The 19,620-nt window shown below is 43.6% G+C and overlaps 1 protein-coding gene across 1 annotated transcript in view; it reads right to left on the reverse strand.

The window, feature by feature from the left end:
• LOC139262113 (vesicle transport protein SEC20-like) overlaps window positions 1–19,620 on the reverse strand; it is a 52,927-nt gene that overhangs the window by 19,790 nt on the left and 13,517 nt on the right. The window contains exons 2-3 of the mRNA XM_070877260.1: window positions 18,028–18,120; window positions 11,229–11,320 (exon numbers count right to left, since the gene is read on the reverse strand). Of these exons, the coding sequence (XP_070733361.1) occupies window positions 11,229–11,320; window positions 18,028–18,120 (185 nt within the window). The remainder of the gene's footprint in view (window positions 1–11,228; window positions 11,321–18,027; window positions 18,121–19,620) is intronic.

A 19,620-nucleotide genomic window follows, 5' to 3' on the forward strand; every position in this document is an offset into this window, starting at 1 on the left:
ATACCATCCTTGCTTGGAAACATATTGGCGTTCCTTCATCGTCGCTGGGTCAAAATCCTGGAACTCCCTCCCTAACCACACCATGGGATTACCTTCATCACAAGGACTGCAGCGGTTCAAGAAGGAGGCTCACCAACACCCTCTCTCCTGCCGCTCAGCCAATTTCCAAGCCAGATCCATAACTTGCCCTGAATTCCATGGGCTTCTACCTTCGTTAACAGACTCTTATGTGGGACTTTATCAAATGCCTTCTGGAAGTCCATATAAACATCATCCAGACATTCCCCTGACCACTACTTTAATCACCTCCTCAAAAAATTCAATCAGGTTTGTCAGGCAAACTGACTGGCCTGTAATTGCCAGGTTCATCCTTCTCCCTTTTTAAACAAAAATATACTTTTCAAACTGTTGTGTTGAATATAGTATTGAAGTCTCCAACTGTAACAAATTTAGAATGTAGTTGAAGCTAAAACATATGCATATGTAAACTTTCACGTGTCTAAGACAATAAACAATATTGCACTATTAACAAGTCTTAAACCCAAACATTTTCTCTTCCTAGGTCACTTATCATCATGGAGCTCCATGTTCTGCTTATGAAAAGCTATGCATTACTGCGACTACCACAGTTGGAAACCTGCTTAGGGTTACCTTAATCATATCCTTTTGAAGGTTTAGCACTTTTTTCCTCCTCTCCTCCAGTTCAAGCAGGCACTCTCTCCCACTCACTTTAGGTCAAGGTACCACTTTTTTTTCTCTTCCTCTCAATTCAGGATGCCATTCTTCTCCTGCTCTGTTCAAATTGGGAGTCTTCTCCCCTTCCTCCCTTTAATTCAAATGGGCACTTCTTCCCCATCCCTAATTTTACACCAGCACTATTCTCTCTCGCTCCAATTTCATATTGGCAATTTTATGGTCTCAGTAAGGCTCAAGGCTTCTTCCCGCCTCAGCACCACTGCTGTTACCCACCTCCTGCTACTACTCCAAATAACTGAACATCACTGCACACTATAGGAGTGAATTCCTGCCCATAGTGCAATAGTGTTCAGCTTCAGGAGATAGGAACTGGCAGAGAGAGGCATGGAGAGGCGAGGAGTCTGGACTGGTGCGGAGACTGGAATCAGGCACTGCTCAGAAGGGAAGGAGAGGAGTGCTATATGTATTTGGGCCGGATGTCCAAGCTCGTGGGCTGGACCCAGACATCAAGCCATAATTTCGATATCCTTGACTTAGACCTTTAAAAACCAACACATTCTTTACATACTGGCCACCAATAATTGCCCTCTTTTACTTGTGCCAGAACATAGTATATTCATACCCTTTCCGAGAACATGTGTTATTTTTAAGAATCTGTAATAAACATTAATAGAATAAGTTTATGTTGCTCTGCTCTCAAATCGTCATGGGCACATATTAAATATTTTTACATTACAAAGAAGTCATCAATTCTACCACACATCATCTTAAGTTGCATTTTATTATTACAATGACCTGATCATGTGCATATCTGTGGGGCAGCCTTGTATAAAAAATACAGACAACTGGTGCCACCCAGCACCATTAAGATTGACATTACAGAATAGCAATGAATCAGAACTGTCATTTGTCTGTTAATTGGGTCAATTCAATTCCTTGGAATGTAAGCCCTTGTATTTTCTTTAAAGTCAAATTTTGCTTCTTGCAAGCAAGAACATATTTTTTGAAATGGTTTTGCACTGAAACAGACACGCCTGAAACAATTTGGAACCTACATGTTTTTCCAAGTAACAAAAAATAAAGAAACACATTTAAGTTTTCTTCAAGGAGTTTGAAAAGTCTGACGATAGATAGCTATTGCTAAAAAATACTACAACTCCATCTCTTGACAGTATGGCTATGCTTTATATTAACTGGGATCATTTTCCCCAGTGATTTGCGGCGTTTTTTTTGAGCAGGCTGCTTTTTCTGGCTTAACTTAAAAATCCACAGTTTCCCCAATCAATCTGCACCAGCGTAACTCATTTAATTACCATTTTTTTTTTTAGGTAAGTTTTTTTCCATCCAAAGTGGGCGTAGCCAGCTACCTATGCCAATTCTGGCCATTTAGTGAACTTTGGCCAACTGATAGTTACTCCATTTCTGCTAAGACCAGCATATGTGGCCTCTCGAGAAAACCCTTGCAGCGAGTTAAAGAAATTGGCGCAGCTAAGTAAATCGGAGGCCATTCAGCCTGGGCTAGGGGCGGGAAGCAGAGGGGAGCGGACCGGGAAGGCACACTCGGGGCCCGGAGAGGGTCGGCAAGCCCTTCGGCCAGGCTGGATAAATCATTAACCACAAGTCGCTGGAAAGACAGAGGCGACCAGGGCTGAAGGTTTAGGCCGAGTTGAGGCCAGCCATAGCCGGGAGGGTCAAAATCCCCGTTTCTGGAAGTCCGATGAGGTCGGATTCGGCCGCCCTAGCAGGCTTGAGGTTGAAGGTTTTCCACTTGGGCAAGCGAGTTGGCCCGGCAAAGTGGCCACTTGCATTTACTGGCAAGTGTGTCTGAGCAGTGGTTAATGAGTTGTAACTTGCCAACTGTCGGAAGTCCGGATGGAAAAATAAAAAAGCCCTCGTTGCGGGGATTTAGATGCTCATGGTCGGACGGAGGTGGGCCTAAGTCTCACCGACTGGACACTGGTCACTTCTGTCCTTGGGGGTTGGCGGGGTGCCTGGAGATTATCGGGAACACGATTTTTCAGGACATTTTTCTGACAGCGGGTACACTTTGAAAACGCCCGAAAAGTGGCACTTTACTGAAAGATGCTCAATCTCAGGAAAGAGACCTTTTAAAAGATCACTTGGAAGTCACCAAATTATGTGAGGCTTCGAACAATTTTTTGGTGCTCTTTTCAAACTCTTTGGTGTTTTGCTGAAATCGTACTCTGAGCCCTCTCAGCCAAGCTCAGCTCAGGACCGACAGCAGGCTAATTTCCAATGGCTAAGTCTTTCACAACGCTGTCTGTCACAGATGTGCCCGTTACCCGGGTCAGGGAAATCTGTTTTACTGAGTGTTAAGCGCACTCAGTTCTTTCACCAAGTTCCCCTGCGTTGTGTAGTCAGTATCCACTGATCGATTTGGCGACTCGTGTCCGACATGAGAGGGCCCTGGGCGGGCCAGCTCAGGCTGGTGTATAGGCTCCAGAGTTCCTCCCGTTCTGCCCCACAACCCCCGGTGGGCAGACGGACATCCAATAACGAATCAGAGGGCTATTTCGGCAAGGCTCCGGTTTCTCCTAACCCGCCCTTTGGTTTGAACACTCTGGCGTGAGTCCGAGACGTCCACCTTTCTTTTGTCTAGCAGTGGTCCGATTCAAGCACTGGAGTGGGCATCCGCAGTCTCGAGCCCGAATGTTGTGGTGCGGGAATGTGCACAGTGTGTCCCGTTCTGGTAGCTGAACACGTGATTTCTCTGGCAAATTTGAGCAGAGAGACACAAGCGCGGGCGTGTCAATGCCTTTGACGGTTACCGTTTGCAAGCTCCCCACCCCAAGTTGAACCTGGCACCAACCTCCCAGTCATGATTTTCAATGCTCTAATACACACACAACTGGCTCTTTAAAAATAGCCGATTGCCAACTCGGAGCTGTACTGTGCATGCAGCGATGTCAAAAACTTAATTTTTTTTTCCCGCACATGTGCAAAAGACCCGGCTGCGTTTTTCGGCGCAGACAGCAGGCTCCACCCCCCTCACCCGAGGCGATTGGCCACACTGCGCGGTTCTGGATTACAGTATAAAGATCGGGGAAAGTTTGGACATGTTTTTCTGGTGCATTTCTGGACCCAAAAACCCAACGTTACTCTGGCAATACACCAGAAAACGAGCTTGGGCAAAATTGAGCCCATAGGTAGTCTACTGATTGTAAAGAGATGCCTCATTTAATAGAAGGGGAGAAAAAACTTGTGCGTGTTCCCATCCACTTGCCACTGGTTTCTCCTTTCCCTTTTGCAACTGACTGACTTAAAATATGTGCAAATGCACCTTATGAATTTGTGTATGGCAGACATTTTTTTTTAAACTAATAATGCAGTTTGGATTAAGAGAACAGCAAGACACACAAGAACTGGTTTATGGGAGGCAGAACCACAATGAGTGAGAGCGTGCCAACAATTCAGGAAGACATCCAGCTTTATGCTGGTGGACATCTGATACAGACCTGAGGAACTGCCCATCTTAACTTGCTGATTTTTAGAAGCAATTCATGGCAGAATTTGGGTAGTTTAATAGCAAAGAAAAGACCCATTCTGGAACCAATCCAGCATTCTTTTGCCATTATAAATTAAGCAATAGTTTGTAGAACATTGTTTAATATCACCAAACATTTTATGAATTATACAGCAATTGATAGGTTCTACTAACCATTTATGTTTAAAAGTATATACATGATCTTTTCAGGGATTAATGTCACAAAATTCTGATATGACAAACAAAAATCAGCTCAGGCTTTGCTGCTCTCCTCCTCTCCCACCCCAGGACTGGGATGATGTCAAAGGCACAGGTACAGAGCAATTTTACAACAGGCAGAATCTTAAGTGACAGAGTTGACCCCTGCTACAGTAGTCATAACCGTCTTTTTTGTTGGTATGATTTTAAATGAAATAATAATGAGCGCTTGAGGCTCAATCCCTATTAGCATTCAGCTAGCTTCAGTAGGCATTTCTTTTTTTGTTTCTAAAAGAAATGGCGATTTAAGACAACTAAGAATTGATAATAATCAAATCCCTGGCAGGGACAGAAGTTAAGTGCATACTTCGCCCAGCATAATTCTGCAGTTCTAACTGCTTGCTAAGTTCACGACAGGGATTAAAAGAACAATTTATCAACATCCAAACACTGCTAACAACAGGACAGAAATGTACACTTCGACAATTGAAGTCAAACTTGAATATGTTCAGAATTAGAAACCGGATTACAAAAATGTTATTTTGAGAATTAATTTATTGTAGAAAGTACATTGGAATCTGATTGGTATATCATTTCCAATTAGATTTTGTTACAGAAAGAATTTGCCAGAACTTGCTACATGAGATCAAGTTACAAATTGGTACTTTAATGTGTTTTAAACAGAAATAATATCCTAAAGGCATTCAATACTTAAAATGAGCACATAATAGGAAAAAATGCACTCAAGGCTACCAATTGTAACAAGCTGAAGCAGTGAGAGGCCGTAGTAAGGCTTGCACAATATTAAGCTGTGACTGCAACAAAATGGAACGAGCATAGACATACAAGCTGCAGGTTCAATGTTCCGATTACTGTGAAGTAATTCTTATAAATTAGTTACACACTGAATTTTATTAATATTTCCCAAGTTGGAAGGGCTGTAATCCAATATAAATCTTCAGCTATCATTTGTCAAATTTCACTTTTTAAAATCATCTTCGATTATAAAGATGTACTGATACTGTAGTAGCAAGGCGGTGTAGGACTCTCTTACATTGTGGTAATGCTATAGAATTATTATAAAATAATTCCATTGGTATGTTTAGCGGTTGAGGCAACGTTAGGACAAAATTACACTATGATCGGACTACAAAAGTAGACAAGGACAACTTGGCTACAAGACTTCTGTTGTCTTCTTTGAGAATGTAATGAGCAGGGTGGATAAGGGGGGATCCAGTCGATGTGGTGTATTTGGATTTCCAGAAGGCATTAGATAAGGTGCCGCATAAAAGGTTATTGCATAAGATAAAAGTTCACAGAGTTGGGGGTAATATATTAGCATGGATAGAGGATTAACTAACTAACAGAAAACAGAGAGTTGGGATAATTGGGTCTTTTTCCGATTGGCAAACAGTAATTAGTGGGGTGCCGCAGGGAGCAGTGCTGGGGCCTCAACTATTTACAATCTATATTAATGACTTGGATGAAGGGACTGAGTGTAATGTAGACAAGTTTGCTGATGATACAAAGATGGGTGGGAAAGCAAATTGTAAAGAGGACACAAAAAATCTGCAAAGGGATATAGACAGGCTAAGTGAGTGGGCAAAAATTTGGCCGACGGAGTATAATGTGGGAAAATGTGAGGTTATCCACTTTGACAGAAAAAAATAGAAAAGCAAATTATAATTTAAATGGAGAAAAATTGCACACACAAAGTTAGTATGCAGGTACAGCAAGTAGTCAGGAAGGCAAATGGAATGTTGGCCTTTATTGCAAGGGGGATAGAGTATAAAAGCAGAAAAGCCCTGCTACAACTGTACAGGGTATTGGTGAGGCCACACCTGGAGTATTGCGTACAGTTTTGGTCTCCGTATTTAAGGAAGGATATACTTGCATTGGAGGCTGTTCAGAGAAGGTTCATTAGGTTAATTCCGGAGATGAGGGGGTTGAGTTATGAAGATAGGTTGAGCCTATACACATTGAAGTTCAGAAGAATGAGAGGTGATTTTATCGAAACATATAAGATAATGAGGGGGCTCAACAAGATGGATGCAGAGAGGATATTTCCACTCACAGGGGAAACTAAAACTAGGGACATAGGGCCCGTTTTTTCGGCGCACTCACCAGAGATGCGGCAACTTTGTGGGCTGAAAACAGCGCCGAAAAAATCTCCTCCGATTCTGGCTGCTGTGTTGCCTCTCCCAGGGCTTGGCGCAGCGTGGCCAGTCGATTGGGATGGGGGGGGTGGGGGGGGGGGGGGAGGGGGCGGAACTAGGGCCCTGCACGAGAAACAGTGCCTGCAGCTGTCCACATGCGTATTGGAGCATTCGCGCATGCAGTACATAACATTGGCAATCAGCCATCTTTAAAGGGAATCGAAGCTGCTTGATTTTTGGTGCCAGAAGGAGCTCTGTGGAATAAATCAGCTGTTGGAATCAGTGAGTGCTCTTTGCTGCTGCTAAAGTTCCAGAAGGAGTGCTGCATATCTGAAAAGCATTGCTGCATGCAAAATAAGGACTGTGTGTTTTGAAAAATCACTGTGTCAATTCAATACACAATGCAACAACGAGCACCAAGAACGAAGAATTTCTTGCATGACAAAGTGGTGATACTAGTTAATGTCATTGAGAACAGATAGCAGGAGCTGGATACCAGCAACAGAGGTCACACAAAAGTGCCACCCAAAGAAAAGAAAAAACGCTGGAACCAAGTTGCAGAAGATTACTGCGCAGTGGTGAACACCCAGGAGATCTGGAAGCCAGTGTAACAAGAAATGGCAGGACCTTGATCAATTAGTTAGTGGAAGTAATATTTCCATTTATTCAATGCAATTGCAATTGTAAATGTGACCAGCTGTATAAGTCCCACCCAGCAGAAAGACACCCTCTCTAAAAAGTTGCATTTTCATCTTTGCAGAAGAAATTGGCTCACAACAAAAAGGGAAAGAACTCGAACAGGAGGAGGCGTGCTAAATCTGCATTCACTGACACACTTGGAACAGAGGGTCGCTGCTTTGATGGGTCCTACCTGAAAATAAAACAATCAATACTGCACAAGCTGGGCCCACACGCAAGGGAGAGGGCAAGTCCTGATAATTCATCATGGCCCTTCAAATCAACCTGTTGCCTGGCCGATGTGTGAGCCTACTCATGCCACCCATCCTGCCCCCTCTTGTGCTGCTAACCATTTGACTGTTCAGTTATATTTTGCAGAACCTGATGCCAATCCTGACGATCCAGACGCATATGAGCCTAACCTTGCAGACCAACTTGGGGGGAAAAATGGAGATGGATGAAGGGGACAATGCTGTAATGACTATGGATGAGGCCGTATTAATGGAGTTGGCGTTGCCAGACAGACTCTTCCACGAGTTCTGGTGTGACATTCCTTGGTTTCAGCCCGCCCATGTATAGTGGTTTAAGTTCTGATGTGATATTCCATGGTTTCACAAGGGCCGAGGTTGAGGGTCCCAGTGGTGTTGGGATGTAGCATGGAACACCCAGTGCCCCACCGTCCGAGGTTGCGCCTCCCACTGGGGGGTTGCCACGAGGCAGACCCAGGGTGAAGGTAAGGAGAAAATCGACCACACTCTCCTGAGATGCAGGATAAAACAGATGTGGTTCAGATGATAGCACGGATTGCAATGACCTTACCCGATCACTCGTGCACACCATCAGTGGAGTGGGTGATGAGGTAATGGGACTGTCGGGAGAAATAACAATAATCGCACGGGAAATGGGAACGATTTCCGGGAACATCAGTGAGGGAATAGTGTCCATGAGGGAGGGAATGTCAGAGGTAGTGGAAAGGATGGCACAGGCCATCAAGGAGGGCATGTGCGAGTTAGCTGGTGCAATAAGGGAACACGCCTAGGCCATATGCCACCACTCCCAATGCAATCCCCACACCAGCCGCTGAAGAGACCCAAGTCGGGCCCGCCACATTAACACCTGACTGACGACCCCCCCCCACCCACCGTGCACATTCACCGAGATGGGGATGAGAGATGGGTGCAACCTTTTTTTGCTGCTGTTGTTGTTGATGTTACTGTTGTAACTGTTTTCAAATTGAAAGTTTTTTGTAAGTTATGTAAATTTACAACTTTACAAGTGATCTTAAAGTTTTTAAGTGATCTTAGTCATATTAAAGTAAAGTTTGATACAAGAATTATTTTATTACACTGAAGTGAAGTACATTGTAAACTTTTGAATAAAATATATTTTACATTAAAACTGAATCAGGTTCCATTAACACTGCACAACATTTAGGAACAACTGCAAAAAATAAACATGCCCATGCGGAATATTATCGCTGAGCCCTCGGGCATCAGTAAAGCGTTCACGGATGAGCTGCTGGCGCAAGGCTCGAGCAATCGTTAAAAGAGCACGATGGCACGTCCTCTTCCGATGTCGTGCTCTGGCCTCAGGCACTTGCATGGTTTCCTCATCCTCATCCAGCTCCTCACCTGCATCTTCCAAATCATTATCAGCTACTCTCACCGCAGGTGGGTCCTCTTCTTCCACTATCAGCTGCTGGTGCCTCATGATGGCTAAGTTATGCAGCATGCAGCACACAACAGTGAACTGAACGACAATCTCAGAGGAATATTGCAAGTTGCCTCCGGAATGATCCAGGCTTCGGAAACGCTCTTTCAAGATGCCAATGGTCCTCTCTATGATGCTGTGTGTCATAATGTGCGACATGTTGTATTGATGGTCAGCATCCGTCCGGGTTATGCGTAGCCAGGTCCGGGTGGCCAGGTCGTACCCTTTGTCTCCCAGTAGCCAGCTCTGCCCTTCTGGCTGCTGATCAAACATGTCACATATAACGCTGTTGCATAGGATGAACGTACCGTGGGTGCTGCCAGGGTATCTTGCATCGACTGACATGATGCGATGCATGTTCACACACGAGCTGCACATTAATGGAGTTGAAGCCTTTTCTATTCCTGAACTGCTCGGCATCCTCCACAGGTGCTCGCAAGGCGATGTGGGTACAATCAATGCAGCCCTGTACCTTTGGGAAGCCAGCAATCTTTGAGAACCCCACAGCCCTGTCATGGATTGTTTGGGCGGTCATTGGGAACTTGATGAAGTCATTCCTCCGTGCATACAGTGCAGCCGTGAGTTGGTGAATGGAGACATGTATTCCATGTTGAGAGATGGCACACACATCTCCAGTTGTAGCTTGAAACGATCCCGAGGCATAGAAGGAAAGTGCAGCTGTAACCTTCACTTCAACAGACAAAGCAGTCCACCTGCCGTTTCTCGGCTGTAAGTCTGGTCTCAGCAACTCACAGACAACTTCTCTGCGGAAACGCACCTTCTGACACAATCTGCATCACTCAGGTACAGGTACAAATGCCTGACTCGAAATTACCGAGGTGGGTAAGGCCTCCTGCCCAGCAGCCTACGGGCTCTAATGTTCCTGTTGTGATGAGCTCTAATTAATTATCTCCTACGTAGCACATTGATGCAGAACGCTCGCAAACGGTGTGGCATTTATATTGCTCCACCCATACTTAAAGTTAAAGTTAAACTTTCAAAGAAGATCAAAGAAGGTGAAATGGCAGGAAAGCAGGCAGCACAGCAGAGTTACCCAGTTCTGTCTGTCTGTCTCTCTCTCTCTCTCTCTCTCTCCCCGCACCACCCCCCCCACCCCTCAAAGTATGCATATGGACCACACCCAAAGGTCTTTTGTTCTCTCCCCCTCCCCCATTCAGTCTTGTGACTTCTCTCTCCCCCCCCCCCCCCTCCACCCTGTCCATCCAACCTGTTGCAGCTGTCTGTGAGGTTGATTCCTGCAGCCAGCCAGCCAGTGTCTTCTGCAAGCCTGCTTGGATGTCGGTGGCCAGTTCCCTGTGCTCTCCCCGGTCATCCCGCACCTATCCCCGGCCGAGTGGCCTCCTGCACCGGCCGGCCCGCTGACTTCCTGGGCCGAGTTTTGATAGGAAGGTAGGACTTAGTTTTATTTTTTATTGCTTCTTGAATGTTTTAATGCTTTTTGAATGTTATGCTTTGTTTAGTGCTTTGCAAGGTTCTCTCCAATTCCCTTCCCGCCCCTATCTCTGGCCAAATGGTCTCAGATGTACCTCCTGCACTGATTTCTTAACTCTCCGCAAGGGTTTTCTGTGCGGCTACAAGTGGCCACATACGCTGGCCTAAGTTTAGTTTGAAGCAACTATTAGCTGTCCAAAGTGGTCAAAATGGGCATAGGTGGCTGGTAACGCCCCCTTTTGAAAAAAAAAAAGAAACTAAAAAAAATCCTAACTAACCCACTTACACTGGCGCAAATTTAATGTGCAAAATGGGGATTTTTAAGATACTCCAGAAAAATCAAGTTGCTCCAAAAAAAAGGAGCAACTGTTGGGCAATTTTGAGCCCATAGTCTCAGAATAAGGGGCCGCCCATTTAAAACTGAGATGAGGAGGAACTTCTTCTCTCAGAGGGTTGTAAATCTATGGAATTCTCTGCCCCAGAGAGCTGTGGAGGCTGGGCCTCATTGAATATATTTAAGGTGGAGATGGACAGATTTTTGAGCGAGAAGGGAATAAAGGGTTATGGGGAGCGGACAGGGAAGTGGAGCCGAGTCCATGATCAGATCAGCCATGATCTTATTAAATGTTAGAGCAGGCTCGAGGGGCCAGGTGGCCTACTCCTGTTCCTATTTCTTATGTTCATTTTGACCCTTGAAAACTTTTAAAGAAAAAGAATAGAATCTTTGCAAGTCCAAGAAATATGTCTAATCCATGAAATGTTTGTAAACAAGTAAAGCCTTAGAACTCACATTACCTCAAGGTTTTCAGATTTGTACCTCAATGATCACTTACCTTAACATCTGTTTGTGATGGTTCTCCACTTCGGCCTGCAGAGCTTGTTTATCAGATTCTTTGTCTTGTTCTTTTGCCATCTGTTCTAGATCCTTCAAAACAATCAGGAAAGTATGTTAGAGTTCATACACAAGAGATCGCTTAAAGACCTGAAGGTGGATCATCAAAACTATAGCCAGGCTAAAACATTCGACTCTATATTGCTAGAGACTGCAATACGTTCCTCTACAACTCTTTCCTTTTGCTTATCAGTCCCTTGCTCACTTATCTACTTTGCACACACAAAATGGGGAAGCCCATAGAATACCTAGATTAAAGGTAAAATGAACTTTGTCATAGTATTTTACCCTTTGCTATGGTAATATTTTACTTTGTAGAGCTGTGAAAAGTCAATTACTGCTAAAGAGATACTGATAGCATTTCTTAAAAATAAGGATGCACACTCAACACAACATATCATTCACTTTCTCACTAACTAACTCAAGGACTCAAAACTCCACTTCCATCGCTCTGAGATTTTCCTCAAGGCTTTGCTTGATGACATTTATAAAATATTAAACAACAGAATAAAGCATTATAAAATCTCCATTTGCTCATTGTCCCTTCACTTCTCCCTCTCAGGATAATGGCTCCATTATAAACAGGGTCAAGCACTGTGTGAACAGAGATTCCCAATTTTGGACACGGATGCCTTGGAAAAAGTTCAGAAAAAAACAAAAAGGACAATTGCAGGACTTGGGACTATAAATGATGGAGATTCAGAATTGAGCATGTTTTCAATTGTGAAATTTTGTTTAGAAATGACATGATCCAGGTCTTTAAAATGCTGGGAAAATTGATTGTGTAGAAAATTCACGCAATTTAATTTGGATTGTATTTTGTCTCGCTGACTAGATTTGTGCCCAATCAACAGCCTCAAGCAAGTCGTAAAATGAGATGGAACTGTGTTCCCAAACCCACATCAGTATATGTGCGGATAATTTAGCAAAAGTAGTTAATTTGGCATTATTACCTCTAAAAAGAACTGGATAAATATCTGGTTAGAAACAGCATTCAGGGTTATGGGACAAATACAGACATTAAACACTCGACAACAAGGGTTCTCAACTGGGGGTCCACGGCCCCCAAGGGCCCACCTTAAGGTTTCAAGGAGTCCGCCAGTGGCTCCCTGTTTCCATCATGCAGAAAATTTAAAGTTGATTTAATGCCAATCCCCAAAGGTTACAGTATCCAAGGCACAGAGTTTTACCTTCCACGCTCGAGTCACCAATTAACAAAGGCACAGAATCACTTTAGTCCCCGGCCCCACACAGGACAAGAGGAACCAGAAAACATCGCTTGGCCCCAAAAGCTCACGGTCATCGGTCCACTGTGTTATCAAGGAGACGGTGTCTAGTCTCAGCAGGTGTGCTCGGTTCGTTAGTAACAGACAAGAGGAGAAGCAAGAACTGGTATAGCTGTCGATACCATCGGCTTCATCAGCACTCTATTAGTTCCAGAGACAGCTACCAGCCTCAGCTGGTGCCTACCAACCTTGCCCACCGTCTACCAACCTCGGCAACAGACTACTAACTTAAGCAGAACTCTATCAACCTCGGCGACAGTCTCAACTTTATGATAATTAAGTAAAACAAAAATATTATAATTATATACCTGTATATATTTAACTGTATAACTCATTTTATACAGAAAAAAATAATGATGCTGTGTTACAGGTGCCCATGGAATTTTTATAACACAGGAGGGGGCCTCAGAAGCAAAAAGGTTGAGAACCCCTGCTCTACGGAACGTAATGGATCCTGAACTGCTAGGCAGTGAAGAAAGAACATGAAATGAATAGCCTGAAGTTTCCTTCATTTACCAGAAGGGATTGAGAGAATCTTTCCTCAGGAGATGAAATAGGCTGGGCAGTCTATAATATAGCAAACTGCACATGGTCTATGGAAGGAATGCACTTCATGGCTGAAGGGTCTTTTGCTGCTCTATGCTTATACCCTGTATTCTTATGACAACATGTGTAGGAAGTGCATCCTGCTGCAGCTCCTGACAGACAGCATTGCGGCACTGGAGCTGCGCATGGATTCATTCTGGAGCATCCGCAATGCTGAGGATGTCGTGAATAGCATGTTTAGTGAATTGGTCACACCGCAGCTAAAGGTTACTCAGGTAGATAAGGAATGGGTGACCATTAGGCAGAGCAGTGGAAGGAAGGTAGTGCAGGAGTCCCCTGCCGTCATCCCCATCCAAAACAAATACACCGCCTTGGGTGCTGTTGGGGGGGGGGGGGGGGGGGGGATGACTCAGCGGGAAGGCAGCAGCAGCCAAGTTCATGGCACCATGGGTGACTCTGCTGCACAGGAGGGCAGGAAAAAGAGTGGGAGAGCTATAGTAGTAGGGGATTCTATTGTAAGGGGAATAGATAGACGTTTCTGCGGCCGCAATCGAGACTCCAAGATGGTATATTGCCTCCCTGGTGCAAGGGTCAAGGATGTCTCGGAGCGGCTGCAGGACATTTTGGAGGAGGAGGGTGAACAGCCGGTTGTCGTGGTGCATATAGGTACCAACGATATAGGTAAAAAACGGGATGAGGTCCTACAAGCTGAATTTAGGGAGCTAGGAGTCAAATTAAAAAGGAGGATCTCAAAGGTAGTAGGATTGCTACCAGTGCCACATGCTAATCAGAGTAGGAATTGCAGGACAGCCAAGATAAATTTGTGGCTTGAGGAATGGTGCAAGAGAGAGGGATTCAAATTCCTGGGACATTGGAACCGGTTCTGGGGGAGGTGGGACCAGTACAAACTGGACGGTCTGCACCTGGGCAGGACCGGAACCAATGTCCTAGGGGGAGTGTTTGCTACTGCTGTTGGGGAGGGTTTAAACTAATATGGCAGGGGGATGGGAACCTATGCAGGGAGACAGAGGGTAGTAGAATGGGGGCAGAAGCAAAAGATTGAAAGAAGAAAAGTAAAAGTGGAGGGCAGAGAAACCAAAGGCAAAATTCAAAAAGGGCCACATTACAGAAAAATTCTAAAGGGGCAAAGTGTGTTAAAAAGACAAGCCTGAAGGCTCTGTGCCTCAATGCGAGGAGTATTCATAATAAAGTGGACGAATTAACTGCGCAGGCAGCTATTAAGGAATATGATATAATTGGGATTACAGAGACATGGCTCCAGGGTGACCAAGGCTGGGAACTCAACATCCAGGGGTATTCAACATTCAGGAAGGATAGACAGAAAGGAAAAGGAGGTGGGGTCGCGTTGCTGGTTAAAGAGGAAATTAAAGCAATAATAAGAAAGGACATTAGCTTGCAGGATGTGGAATCTGTATGGATAGAGCTGCGGAATAGCAAAGGGCAGAAAACGCTAGTGGGAGTTGTATACAGACCACCAAACAGTAGTAGTGAGGTTGCGAACAGCATCAAACAAGAAATTAGGGATGCATGCAATAAGGGTACAGCAATTATCATGGGCGACTTTAATCTACATATAGATTGGGCTAACCAAACTGGCAGCAATACGGTAGAGGAGGATTTCCTAGAGTGTATTAGGGATGATTTTCTAGACCAATATGTCGAGGAACCAACTAGAGGGCTGGCCATCCTAGACTGGGTGATGTGCAATGAGAAAGGACTAATTGGCAATCTTGTTGTGCGAGGCCCCTTGGGGAAGAATGACCATAATATGGTAGAATTCTTTATTAAGATGGAGAGTGACACAGTTAATTCAGAGACTAGGGTCCTGAACTTAGGGGAAAGGTAACTTTGATTGTATGAGACGTGAATTGGCTAGAATAGACTGGCGAATGATATTTAAAGGGTTGACGGTGGATAGGCAATGGCAAACATTTAAAGATCACATGGATGAACTTCAACAATTGTACATCCCGGTCTGGAGTAAAAATAAGACACGGAAGGTGGCTTCACGAAGGAAGACACAAATTACCTTCCAGAAATACTAGGGGACCGAGGATCTAGTGAGGAGGAGGAACTGAAGGAAATCCTTATTAGTCAGGAAATTGTGTTGGGGAAATTGATGGGATTGAAGGCCGATAAATCCCCAGGGCTTGATAGTCTGCATCCCAGAGTACTTAAGGAAGTGGCCTTAGAAATAATGGATGCACTGGTGATCATTTTCCAGCTGTCTATCGACTCTGGATCAGTTCCTATGGACCGGAGGGTAGATAATGTAACACCACTTGAGAAAGAAGGGAGAGAGAAAACGGGGAATTATAAACCGGTTAGCCTGACATCAGTAGTAGGGAAAATGTTGGAATCAATTATTAAAGATGAAATAGCAGCGCATTTGGAAAGCAGTGACAGGATCGGTCCAAGTCAGCATGGATTTATGAAAGGGAAATCATGCTTGACAAATCTTCTGGAATTTTTTTGAGGATGTAACTAGTAGAGTGCACAGGGGAGAACCAGTGGATGTGGTGTATTTGGACTTTTGACAAGGTCCCACACAAGAGATTGGTGTGCAAAATTAAAGCACGTGGTATTGGGGGTAATGTATTGACATGGATAGAGAACTGGTTGGCAGACAGGAAGCAGAGATAAACGGGTCCTTTTCAGAATGGCAGACAGTGACTAGTGGGGTGTTGCAGGGCTCAGTGCTGGGACCCCAGCTATTTACAATATACATCAATGATTTAGATGAAGGAATTGAGTGTAATAGCTCCAAGTTTGCAAATGACACTAAGCTGGGTGGCTGTGTGAGCTGTGAGGAGGATGCTAAGAGGCTGCAGGGTGACTTGGACAGGTTAGGTGAGTGGGCAAATGCATGACAGATGCAGTATAATGTGGTTATCCACTTTGGTGGCAAAAACACAAAGGCAGAATATTATCTGAATGGCGGCAGATTAGGAAAAGGGGAGGTGCAACGAGACCTGGGTGTCATGGTACATCAGTCATTGAAAGTTGGCATGCAGGTACCGCAGGCAGTGAAGAAGGCAAATGGTATGTTGGCCTTGATAGCTCAGGGATTTGAGTATAGGAGCAGGGAGGTCTTACTGCAGTTGTACAGGGCCTTGGTGAGGCCTCACCTGGAATAGTGTGTTCAGTTTTGGTCTCCTAATCTGAGGAAGGACGTTCTTGCTATTGAGGGAGTGCAGCGAAGGTTCACCAGATTGATTCCCGGGATGGCAAGACTGGCATATGAGGTGAGACTGGATCGACTGGGCCTGTTTTCACTGGAGTTTAGAAGGATGAGAGGTGATCTCATAGAAACATATAAAATTCTGACGGGACTGGACAGGTTAGATGCAGGAAGAATGTTCCCGATGTTGGGGAAGTCCAGAACCAGGGGACATAGTCTAAGGATAAGGGGTAAGCCATTTAGGACCGAGATGAGGAGAAACTTCTTCACTCAGAGTTGTTAACCTGTGGAATTCTCTACCGCAGAGAGTTGTTGAGGCCAGTTCGTTGGATATATTCAAGAGGGAGTTAGATATGGCCCTTACGGCTAAAGGGATCAAGGGGTATGGAGAGAAAGCAGGAAAGGGGTACTGAGGTGATGATCAACCATGATCTTATTGAATGGTAATGCAGGCTCGAAGGGCCTACTCCTGCACCTATTTTCTATGTTTCTATTATAAGTTGCTGGGCCACCACCGAAGATGGAAAATTACCCCCACATTTCCATTATCGCCTTACAAGAATGGTAGTGTTATTGCATGTCAACAAACAACATTAAAGAAGCAGAAAGAAAATGAGATATATTCCCCAAAAGGATGCAGGAAATTAGCAGCCTCACATTAAGCAAAGAGCTTAAACTGCACTCAGCAGCTAAACAACAGATCAAACATAACCACACTACCGTACCTCTACCTCATTGTCCTGCATGTTTTATCGACTGTGAAATAAAATAGTTTGTGCTTCAAACCAGATGGTGTCTTACCTAGTGTTAACTTTGTTTGCCTTCAGCAAGATTGAAGGTGTACACACGTGTAGAACATGAAGTTCTAGTCCAGATCAAAAGGGAATGTCATTGTTGCACTCCAGGGTCCTGTTACTGCACAAATAGATACAGAGCAGTGGGTGCCAATTTCCATAAAAAGTAGCCACTCAGGCCACAAGAGAGTGACTGAAACCACTGAACCCAAGAAGGCATCTATGGCAGACCCAAATTTGCAACATTACCTTCAAAAATCTCCTAAAAGTCACCCCCTTCAACCTTGCCTCTGTTTACTATTTTAAAGGTGCTTCAAGAAATCAAATTGCTGCTGTTGTTGTGGACATCAAAAATAGAATCAGGTTCGATTTGGATGTCCCCAATGGTTGAACTATCTGCCAATACTCCCTGCTCACTCATTAATAGTCACTTGGGTGAGATACCAGACGGTTGTTGACATTCACTGCTTTCAAGAGAGGCTCAAAAAGGAGAGAAGCTGGAGAAAACTGAAAACATTTCCTAATTTTCATTTTTAGTTGCAAGAGTTGATATAGAAACAGAAACGTGGCACCAGTGATGTCTATCAGAAAGGTTAAATATTGTAGCTCACATTTTTCTGTTCACAGATACTGGTTTAGATAATCATAGATTTCCAAAGTAACAAAAGTACAGTATCGTACCGAAAAGAAGATAAATATGAATGCATCTGTGCTCTTAACTGAAATCAGCCCAATGAACACGTGTTATGAATTGTTATTCAGGTCAGTGTCCTAAATCCACTGGGTTTTTTTTGTAAGGGTACAATTGCTCAGTTAGTTTGCATGCCCGGTTTAAAGTGGATATATTCATATTTCTTGCTGGACACTATTTTAAGCAGAAAAAAGTTATTCAACCATCAACCAAGTCCTCACCTGTATTCGAAGTCGGAGTTGCTGAAACATTTCCTTCACTTTAGCATTTAATTCTGTGAGCAAACTCAAGGGACCAGGACTGCCTCTGATATCCTGCAGGGAAATTAACAGGTGTTCACAATCCAGCTCTTCTAATCCACACATTGGGTTTAACACTATACAGACGTATCCCATGAGGGATTCTTATACAATGACAGATTAAAATCAAACCATCATTGATTTTAGAATTATTTAATGAGAATGAAGTACATGAAGTTGAAAATACATGCAAATTAATCATATTACCAATATAAAAGTATAAAATGCTGAAAATTCAGAGCAGGTTGCTTAGCATCTGATAAAGAAAGAGGTTTAACATTTGAGGTATGACGAACAGAAATCTATATAATTTAATGAATGTAATACATTACTAATAATTTTTTCGTCATCTATCATTAAAGCTTTAAAACCAAGTTACAATTTAAGAGAATGAAGAACTTTCAACTGTATACAGTCAATTTTCCATTAAAGCTTGGATTATGCTTTAATTGGCAGTATTGAAAATTATTACCGTGGCCAAATTAATTTGGATGGCAAAGAACAGCAACCTTTTCATAGAGAGACCTTAGCTGCTTGAAGGTTAAAGCAGCTAAGGTCGCTCTACTAAAAGAAATATAAAGATTTTAACAACCAGTGGTGAAACTTAATTTGACTTCCACTGTAGCATGGCGCAATAACATATGTCATTCAAAATCTGTGGGCAGTACAGGACTGTGATATCACCTTGTCATGAGGATGCTGCGGGCAGTTTTACCTTGCACCATATGATTCCATTTCTCACTGCTGCTTTATTCTCTAGGACACACGAGAACTAGGAACAGGTAAAGACCATTCAATGCCTCTAGCCTGTTCAAATAGATCATGGCTGATTGCTACCTCAACTCCATTTACCTGCCTTTGATTCATATTTCTTACCTAAAAAGAATCTGTCCAACTCAGTCTTGAAAATTTTGATTGAGCAGCCAGTGCCATTTAGGGGAGAGAACTGCACATTTTCTCTACCATTTTAGCAAAAGTGTTTCCTGATTTCACTCAATGGCCTAGCTCAAATTTTAAAGACCATACCCCTTTGTTCTGGATTCCCCACCACAAAAAATAGCTTCTACCCTATCAAATCATTTTATCATCTTGAACATCCCAATTAGATCACCCCTCAATCTTCTAAACTTAAGGAAATACAAGCCAAGTTTATGCAACTTAACCTTTTAAGTCCTGGTATAATACTATGATACTATAAATGATTTTAAATTGGGGTTAGGATGGCATTAATAAACCATTTATTCTCATGGGTTTGTGATGTAATCTGAGCCCTAACTTTGGCTATAAAGTCAGAAGCTAGAGTGGAGGGATTTGAGCAAGGAGTTTTCAGAGAGCTGGGCAGAGATAGGAAACGACTACACATTTCATACCTTAGAAAGGGAGCTGTAGAGTCTCAACAGTTGGAGCGGATGGATAGGCCAAGGGTAGGTTTTTTTGAGGAGTGAGATGATGATGGTGGTTTTTAAGGGGAGAGGAATGGTGCCTGTGCAGAGAAAACTAAGATCCAGGAAGTGG

This window comes from Pristiophorus japonicus, chromosome 4 (genome assembly GCF_044704955.1).
Source record: "Pristiophorus japonicus isolate sPriJap1 chromosome 4, sPriJap1.hap1, whole genome shotgun sequence".
NCBI classification, from domain to species: domain Eukaryota; kingdom Metazoa; phylum Chordata; class Chondrichthyes; family Pristiophoridae; genus Pristiophorus; species Pristiophorus japonicus.